Raw genomic sequence first — 9,836 nt, forward strand, 5'->3', positions numbered from 1 at the left:
GGGCGCGGGGGGGGGGGGCGCTAAGAGCTGAAGAACCTACCTGAGGTCGCTGACTACCCCCCTCCCCAGTCAAGAACTTTTACTGTAGCCCCCCTGATAATTTTCTTTGTAGAAGTTGCTCTTACTATAAATATGTTTGGAGACACCTGCCCTACACTTATGCAAACTTGTTGCACTTTCACGTCATGGTCAGACTATTCACCAGAGGACGCCCCCCCCCCCCCAGACTTCAGACACTGCTAGTTTGTCCTCTTACCTGCTGTGTGTGTGTGTGTGTGTGTGTCCGGAGTTGGTTGTTCGTCCCACAGCTATCCAAACACGTGGTAAGATTCTGCAAGTGTGCATATGCCTTTTGACAAACGAGCTTCTTTCTGGGGCGTGCTCTGCCTTGCACCTTCGTGATTATCCGACTGGATTGAAAACGGACACGATTTTTAACGTAGCTGGTGTGGTTGGCCTACTTCTGCGTTTCGCCAGGGAGGTTAGGGAAGTCCTGCGGATGGTGGTATTTATACCATGGATAAAATGCTTCATGAGTAAAACATTGTTCCATGCGTGGCTCTCTGGAGGTTGTTACAAGAGTGCTTCCATCAATGGAAAGGACAGAGCCCCACCCTTCATGCCAGACTTATGACAAGCCCCTCCCTTTTCTCCTCCCCATAGTGCTGGGATTGGGCGCACTGGGGTGTTTATCACCATGGAGACGGCCATGCAGCTCATTGAGAAGAAGCAACCCGTCTACCCCCTGGACCTTGTGAGGAGAATGCGTGACCAGAGGGCCATGATGGTGCAGACGGGGGTAAAATATACGGCGAAACATCTTCAACACTGCAGACACAGCACAGGGCCACAACAAGCTCTCTGCAGGTGGCTTCGCTGTCACTGACTGAGGCTAATGGCACCGAGTGTGATGATCACCTGCAAGTGGCACTCAGACCAGGACACCTGCAGACCACATCTCCTGCTCACCTGTCACTGGCTGAGGTTAACGACACTGGGTGTGATGGTCTCCCATATATAGCGGCGTTTCTCAAACCAGTCCTCGGAGATCCCCAGATGGTCCAAGGAATTGGGAGGCAGCAAAAACATGGACCGTCTGAGGGTTTCCGAGGACCGGGTTGAGAAACGCTGGTGTATAGCACACAGAGTCAGATAACAATTACTATTGCCATATACACTCCATAAACCAGTGAAAATGGACCCAGATCTGGGTTGAGAAACAGTGCTATAGGTATAGAGAACTGTGCTGAACATAAATTCATTTCCTGTTCACGCTCTGCAAGCCGCACGCTGGGTGACTGTGACAGGACTAACGGCTTTGGGTGTGATTTGTGTCCCCAGAGTCAATACCGGTTCATCTGCGAGGCCATTTTACGGGTCTACAGTGAAAGTCTGGACAATACGCCAGGTTAAGGCCCGCACAGCCAACCCCGGGGACACAGAGCGATGGCACGGGATGGCCCGTTCCGTCCGGGCAACGCCGGCACCGTGGAGTCATGCTGGCGCCGGAGAGAGGAATGCCACGCAGAGACCCTTGCAGGACTTGGGAATTAGGCACTTCGTGAAATCACGGCGGTTTGGATCGTAGCGCTGGTCCGATTTCAGTGAGCGTGCGTGCGTGTGTGTGTGAGCGCGTGTGCGTGTGCTTGTGAGCGCGTGTACGGTAATCACTATACTGCGATAAGTGGTGCGTCAATCCTAAAAACTCATCTCAAGTGTATCATAAAGGATGTTATTGCAAATAAAATGTAGTGACTGATATGGATTGCAAGTACTCCTTTGGGCAGATTGTTACTCACAAAAAAAGGTTTTAGCTCAGGCTTTTAGATAAGGCTGATAAATCTGTGTAATTTTCCCATGTGCGCCTTATTGGTTATGCATTTAGCTAGCTAAGCTAACACACGTATGCATTAGAGGGGAATTTCACAAGCATGTGATGTTAAATTCCACCTTTTAATCTGCAATGAGAAAACTAATGCAATGGAGATACAGTGTATATACATGAATGGCTTGGTTGACGCTACCCATGAAGTAAACTAGGATAACTAACAGGATGGGTGGATGGATGGTAATGTTCAGCTATTAAATGTTTTTATCACCCATCACAAAGAAAACCTCACCAGGGGTGATTCTAGGATGGTGGGGCATAAGCGAGGACATTATTCATTAAATTATTCATACACAGGGGGGCAACCTTATCATTATCCAATGAAATGTTTAGAATTTGGTGAGTGACGGGAGGGGTGCATTTCGGGGGCCAATCAGCTTTCAGCTGGGTGCAGTGTCCTATGTAGCCCCACCCCAGAACCCCAGTGCAAGAACCTGCAGGCAGTTGTTGCGTTGCCCCCTTTCACTCCTCCAGAATGAAAAGCAGTTGGATTAACAGGGGCAGCAAAGGGAATATTTCAGCAGTGCCGTCGGCTGCTCCTCTCACCTCTGTCCCCTATTGTCCCCCTCTGCTGTCTTTGGTTCTCCCATTATTTAATTTGGTGAAGCGCAGGCAGGCACCTGAATTCAGTTTAAGGACACACTCCTGTGACATGGAGGTCATGGGCGGAGGAGGATTCATCATAAGAGACCTTGGCTAATAGCTCCTGCCACACAATGGACTTCTGAGAAGGTTTTTATTCATGCGGAGCTGCCATCAGACAAATGCACTGGATGATGCATGACGATTTAAAACATCACGCTCGCATGGAGGGCATGGAACCTAAGTCATGTAGCCCGGGGCAGAAGACGAGGGACACAGACACAAAGAAGTGTTTATGACTCCATTTCCCACAACACCATGACCAGCATAACTGGGGATGGATGGATGGATGGATTTTTACCAGTTCTTAAATGTTCTTTGACATTAAAACGTAATGGTTCCACAAGCGTAAAGTTAATCAATAACAAAGTATCCTTTTTTTATTGTAATGCAAACTCCTGGCTTTCCATCCAGAGGGATCCCAGCCTGTAAGCCCAGTGCTATCCAGGATAGGTTCCAGGCCCCCTAAATTTCAGGAATACTGTCCATACACATATGACAAATAATTAGGGTGTAATTCAGGGGGCTTTGAACATTGCACATGTGTAGCATTTCTCATAACATTTAATTCCCTCGATTTGGCAGTAAAGTACTTTTAAGATCCAGCTCCTACTTGGAACATTTGGATCCAGTATATTAAAAAAAGTCACAGTAGGGACTTCTGTAGGTGACCCTGTGCTTTTAGCAAAAGGGGAGATAATCAATTCAAGGGAGGTGAACGATAGTGGAGAATTAAGCAGGATACGGACATTACAATAATGTGTCTGGGAAATGTGAAAAGCCGGGTGTAGAATAGAGCACAGAAAGGAGGAAGACCAGGTGTGTGTGTGTGTGTGTGTCTGTCTGTCTGGGTGGGTGGAGTCAAAGCAGAGGTAGCAATGGCTTAACTGCAGTAGTAAGAGGGTTTGGAAGAAGGAAGTAAAAGAGCAAACGTTAATTAATGTGAGGGGGAAACGAAGAAGCTGATAGGTTAATGATCACAGTAATGACCTAACAAAGTTAGCTGATGCAGAACAGAGAGACAGCTTGTAGAAGGAGAAAGTGCCTTATGAAGAACAAGGACAGAGAGGAAGAAGCTAGATAAGCCCAGGGAGAGGGGAAGGCGGTCTGTGAAGAACAAGGACAGGAAGGAATAAGCTAGATAAGCCCAGGGAGAGGGGAGGGCGGTCTGTGAAGAACAGGGACAGAGAGGAATAAGCTAGATAAGCCCAGGGAGAGGGGAGGGCGGTCTGTGAAGAACAAGGGCAGAGAGGAATAAGCTAGATAAGCCCAGGGAGAGGGGAGGGCGGTCTGTGAAGAACAAGGACAGAGAGGAATAAGCTAGATAAGCCCAGGAAGAGGGGAGGGCGGTCTGTGAAGAACAAGGACAGAGAGGAATAAGCTAGATAAGCCCAGGAAGAGGGGAGGGCGGTCTGTGAAGAACAAGGACAGAGAGGAATAAGCTAGATAAGCCCAGGAAGAGGGGAGGGCGGTCTGTGAAGAACAAGGACAGAGAGGAATAAGCTAGATAAGCCCAGGAAGAGGGGAGGGCGGTCTGTGAAGAACAAGGACAGAGAGGAATAAGCTAGATAAGCCCAGGAAGAGGGGAGGGTGGTCTGTGAAGAACAGGGACAGAAAAGAATAAGCTAGATAAGCCCAGGAAGAGGGGAGGGTGGTCTGTCAAGAACAGGGACAGAAAGGAATAAGCTAGATAAGCCCAGGAAGAGGGGAGGGCGGTCTGTGAAGAACAGGGACAGAGAGGAATAAGCTAGATAAGCCCAGGGAGAGGGGAGGGCGGTCTGTGAAGAACAGGGACAGAAAAGAATAAGCTAGATAAGCCCAGGAAGAGGGGAGGGCGGTCTGTGAAGAACAGGGACAGAGAGGAATAAGCTAGATAAGCCCAGGAAGAGGGGAGGGCGGTCTGTGAAGAACAGGGACAGAGAGAAATAAGCTAGATAAGCCCAGGGAGAGGGGAGGGTGGTCTGTGAAGAACAGGGACAGAGAGGAATAAGCTAGATAAGCCCAGGAAGAGGGGAGGGTGGTCTGTGAAGAACAAGGGCAGAGAGGAATAAGCTAGATAAACCCAGGAAGAGGGGAGGGCGGTCTGTGAAGAACAGGGACAGAAAGGAATAAGCTAGATAAGCCCAGGAAGAGGGGAGGGCGGTCTGTGAAGAACAGGGACAGAAAGGAATAAGCTAGATAAGCCCAGGAAGAGGGGAGGGTGGTCTGTGAAGAACAGGGACAGAAAGGAATAAGCTAGATAAGCCTAGGAAGAGGGGAGGGCGGTCTGTGAAGAACAGGGACAGAGAGGAATAAGCTAGATAAGCCCAGGGAGAGGGGAGGGTGGTCTGTGAAGAACAGGGACAGAGAGGAATAAGCTAGATAAGCCCAGGAAGAGGGGAGGATGGTCTGTGAAGAACAAGGACAGAGAGGAATAAGCTAGATAAGCCCAGGGAGAGGGGAGGGTGGTCTGTGAAGAACAGGGACAGAGAGGAATAAGCTAGATAAGCCCAGGAAGAGGGGAGGATGGTCTGTGAAGAACAGGGGCAGAGAGGAATAAGCTACCGTGTTTCCCCGAAAATAAGCCCTAGCTTGATTTTTCAGGATGCTCGCAATGTAAGCCCTACTCCAAAGATAAGCCCTAGTTACTATCCCATGGATTATACAGTAACTAGAATGAGATATGATTATATGTAAACAGGAAACAGGAAATAATATTTATTTAATATTTGAATGTATACACAGTACATTTTTGTTCATGAATAAATGTATTGTTAGATTGTTTGCATAGGAAGATACGGTTTGAAGAAGACATGATGTCTGTATTTGAATAAATGTGGATTTTTGTTCATGAATATGGTAGATGTGCTGTAGTTTGTTGTACATAGGAAAATAAGACATCTCCTGAAAATAAACCTTAATGCGTCTTTTGGAGCAAAAATTTAGAAAAGACCCTGTCTTATTTTCGGGGAAACACGGTAGATAAACCCAGGAAGAGCGGAAGGCGGTCTGTGAAGAACAAGCTTTAGCTTCACGGAGTCACTGATCTGTGAAATTCATCCAGGATGTCATCATTACAGGAGAGAGCTGTTTGTGATGATAGATTGGTAAGACAAAGCAATGTGGCATGTAGCAGTGTACCAACAATTTATCCATTAGGGTTGTCTTTGAATTTTTCTTTTGTTTGTAACAGTCACTGTTTGTGCTGAAATGTAAGCCTTGTCTTATTTCTGCTAAGGCTAGATATTATTGGAAGAGTTTCTTCAAAGAAATGAGAAATTTAACTGAAAGCACTTACTGACTGTTACTAGTGCATATTATTACAGTCAGTTTTAGAAATACAGTGTAAAATACAGTTCAATAAGGATTCATTCTCCACAAATAGGGTTCTCAAGGTTCTAATAATAAGAACTGTGGGAGAACAAGCTAGCGGGAGGTTGTAATATATAATGAACCCTGATTCATTTACATGGTTTATAACAGCATACTTATTAGTATTCATATTAGTGTTAAAGTTCAATCTGACTGCACTGGTGGTTCTGGAGACCAGGATTCGAGTCTCCACCCCAACTCTGTTTGCATGTTCTCCCCATGTCGTCGTCGGGTTTCCTCCAGTACTAGAACAGTATTTACTGCGGTCTCCCCTCACAGTCCAAAAACATGCTGAGGTTAATTGGAGTTACCAAATTGCCCCTAGGTGTGAATGATGTGTGTGTGAGCGCCCAGCGATGGGTCGCTGCCCCATCCAGGGATATTTCCTGTCTTGCAGCTATAGTTTACACGATAGTCTCCAGACGCTTGTGCCCCTGCACTGGAGAAGCAGGCACAGAAAATTGAATTGAGTCTTAGCCAAAATGTTTAAACAAGTAATTTAATATAGAAAAACTGAGAACTAAAATTTTGTTGCAATATCAGGAACCTGCAGCTTTATGGTCCAGTTCCTGAAGACCTGTCAACATTGCACGCATTTGACGGTTACTGAAATATCGCATCATAAAAGATACAAAGCAGTTTTCTTCAGGCTATTTGTTCACAATATCCACGTAGCGCATGTAGAGGCTTGCATTAAACAAAGATAAGCATTCATTCTTGACAGGGTTCCCATTGTTCTGCACAGAGGGCTAAAACGCAACCATTTCGTAACTGACAGCTTAATTTAAGGTCAAGCTTTCTTTTCTGAACTTAGCATGCGCTTTCGGTTGTGCTTTAGGTATAAATAGGAAATAGGCAGTTCCTTCAGGGTCTTCATGACAGAAGTGCTTTAAATAGCTCAACTATCTTTTACAGAAAAAAAAGTCACTCTACTCATCGTTTGTGTTTATCTTTAATGTGGTCAATGGCAAATCGTGACAACGAAGAAGTCTAATTTCAGATTTAAAGGGTTTTCCAATCCGATCCTCAGGGACGCAGAGTCAGTCCGTGTTTTTGCTCCTGCCCAGCACTGTGCCAGACAGTCCACATTCCTGCAAAAACATGGACTGTCTGTGCGTCCCCTAGGACCGGATTGGGAAACACTGTTATAGATATACCTGAGGAGAGGGTTAAAGAAACAAATTCATTTAGTCTGGAGTTCAAGGGTGTGATGGGATTGCACAGGATTTGCCCCCCCCCCCCCCCCCCATTTACTCAGAAAATGCTCCAATAATAGAGTGACAGTCGGGTGTAATAAATGCTAAAATGTCGGAGAGAAAATTCACCCATCTCCCTGGACATGTGCCTTTGCATCGGACAGCTTGAGCGGTGTGAGAATACGGCTGGCTTTTCGAAGACCAAACCGACCAGAAGGCCGAGTTATACACTGAGTCATGTAGCCAATTAGGTTACATTTGCTCATATAATAACAGCACTGCTGGGCTGGGAACTTTGCTCTGCAGTTTCTGTAAATCCTGACTGCAGACATTCCCTCCCTGTGTCCCGAAACCCCTCCTAACATTCCGATGGCTCCATCTCAATAAAAGGAATCGATGGCATGTGACCATCTTCAGGCCAGATGGGCGTATAATCGCGTTGCTGTAAACCTTCAAATGGGTTGCGAAAATGTCCTGTTTCAGCTTGTCACAAATAATAGCTGAAAGGGAGACTTAGCAGTTCCTTAGCCGGCGCTCATTGTCGAGGTGAGCAAACCGGCACGCTACAGCTTGACGTGACATGGCAAGGCTGACTCCCATGAAAGGGAAACGCTAGAACACGCCAACACGTTGACATGCCTGTCAGTTCTGGGGTGTATGTTGAATATTTTACATGATGCTTGAATGGGTGGAATGTAGTGAAAGAGTCTCTCGCAGGTCAATCGTGGAGCTTGGGGCCCCACGATACAGCTGACCAGCTGCAGTGAGCCTCAGCATCTGGGCGTCTCTGCAGGATCCTGGAGAAGTTCCGCTGCATTTGGGGTTCGCTGTTTCGTCACGGTGGTGGAAAGCCCCAGAATGTTCTGCACATCCTTATTAATGATGGCATTACTAGCATCACCTTGCCCTCTGAGGAGACCCAAATCGCGCCAGGAAAACACGGCCCACGCGACGGCAGTCCCGCCAGAACCCGGCACCGTGGGACGGGACCGCTGGAGTCTGTAAGCTTCCTCTGGCAGGTGCCACGCACTGACTGGTCCGCTTGTTGCGGGCAGGGTGAAGGGTGACTCATCCGACCATGTGACTTCTTCCACCGCGCAGGAGGTAAATGTGTGTTCTCCTTTACATCACCACGCTTGCCGGAGTGAAAATGGTGTCGGCGCACTGAAACATGAGCGTATGAACCTGACGGCGGAGGAGTACACGCTTTCATCCACGGCTGCCTATAGCTGATTACGTCCTCCCTTCCACATCAGCATTGCTTCAGCAACCGTTAAGCATGAAACATTAGCAAACAGACGGGAGATCCACCCCTCTCTCAAAGTCACAGGGACGTCCTCTTCAGACTGCGTCAGCCAGAATGACAGGCATGTCCAGGATTTCACATGTGACCTTACAGAATCAAAATCAGAATCTTTATTGTCTCATGACCAAGGCTGTTGAAATTTTTGTTGGCACATTGTGCTACTGTTGAAGATACCATGGGAATATACAATTAAGGCATAATGCAGACAAAATAAATAGGAGAGACAAGATCAAAGGCAAAACTCATTGGGGGGGTGGGGGGTGGGGGTTGAGGTCTCCATCCATTTAAGGGGAGACATGATTATTGGCGGGGTTGTATTGGACGGTTACAACCCCCCCAGTAATTTACGCCCATGAACAAGATACACACTCGCCTTACCGCGTATACTGCGGTCACACCACTGCGCGTGACACTCTATAGGCGATGCCAGTGTGCAAAAGGCGTCTTATCAATCATGTTAAATTAAAATAACTGTCCATTATTGCTGTTACTTAACAGATGTGTTTATCTGGTGTGATTCATGCAGTTACAGCTTTACTCACGTATGCAGAGGCTAGGGTTACGGTGGGGATTTTACTGGAGCAGCTTAACTGCCATTTATCAGGTAAAAACTCAGAACGCCTCCTGACACTTATCGGTCATCCCTTGGGTTAGAAAAATAAACGTTTTGAACTTCTGTGCAGGGATCGTGAAGTTGTCCGTAAACGGACAAACGCGTCAGTTGCAAGAGTCGTATAAAAACACCCGTATCAGTTACGTCTCTAAATACCACGTTTGTTAAAGAAAAAAATAATATATTTTTTTATCATAATGACCGTCAGGATTCGCCATAGTGTTATCCCCCGCTTGTATGTTTTGTCTGTCTCCCTAATTCGGTCCTGAAATGTCACATTGCTTTTCGATATAGTAAATAACGGTATTATCCTATGAACACACATCATTAAATAACATTTCACTCAGCACGACATTATCACTCCCAAAGGGATAAACGTCGCGCTGCGCTGCCCCCCAGTCCCCTCGCCCTTGCTGTGTCTGAGATTCACGTCCATCTGTGTTTTCCCGTTTCGCCATGGAACAGATGATGGATTTTCGAATTTGCGAGGCGAAAGTTTGTGGTGAGGCGAGAGCTGATAGTGTCACTTATTAGCGAAGCGATTTCACCGATTAGTGAACAGGCGGGATCGAAGCTCCCATGCAGGCTGATGCACCGATTTATCCTTTGCACCGGCCGAAGCGTCGTTTTCAAAGCGTTTGTCGATTCGCTTAACATTACTAATACTGCCGCAATTTTGAATAGGGCTGCATTATGTGTATATTTGGTTATTTATTTGGCAAATAACACCAATAATAATCCCCACGACCCTGACAGGATAAGGGATTAAATGGACGGATGAATAATAATGTACGTATAATAACAATATAAATATTATTATTATTAATAATAATAATAATA

The 9,836-nt window shown here is 46.5% G+C and overlaps 1 protein-coding gene across 3 annotated transcripts in view; it reads left to right on the plus strand.

The window, feature by feature from the left end:
* ptpn3 (protein tyrosine phosphatase non-receptor type 3) overlaps nucleotides 1-1,761 on the plus strand; it is a 46,304-nt gene extending 44,543 nt beyond the window's left edge. For all 3 annotated transcript variants that reach the window (XM_072716219.1, XM_072716221.1, XM_072716220.1), the window contains exons 25-26: nucleotides 664-799; nucleotides 1,342-1,761. In XM_072716219.1, the coding sequence (XP_072572320.1) occupies nucleotides 664-799; nucleotides 1,342-1,413 (208 nt within the window). In that variant the 3' untranslated portion in view covers nucleotides 1,414-1,761. The remainder of the gene's footprint in view (nucleotides 1-663; nucleotides 800-1,341) is intronic.
* The last annotated feature ends 8,075 nt before the right edge of the window (nucleotides 1,762-9,836 follow it).

Source organism: Paramormyrops kingsleyae, chromosome 9, assembly GCF_048594095.1.
Source record: "Paramormyrops kingsleyae isolate MSU_618 chromosome 9, PKINGS_0.4, whole genome shotgun sequence".
Classification (NCBI taxonomy): Eukaryota; Metazoa; Chordata; class Actinopteri; order Osteoglossiformes; family Mormyridae; genus Paramormyrops; species Paramormyrops kingsleyae.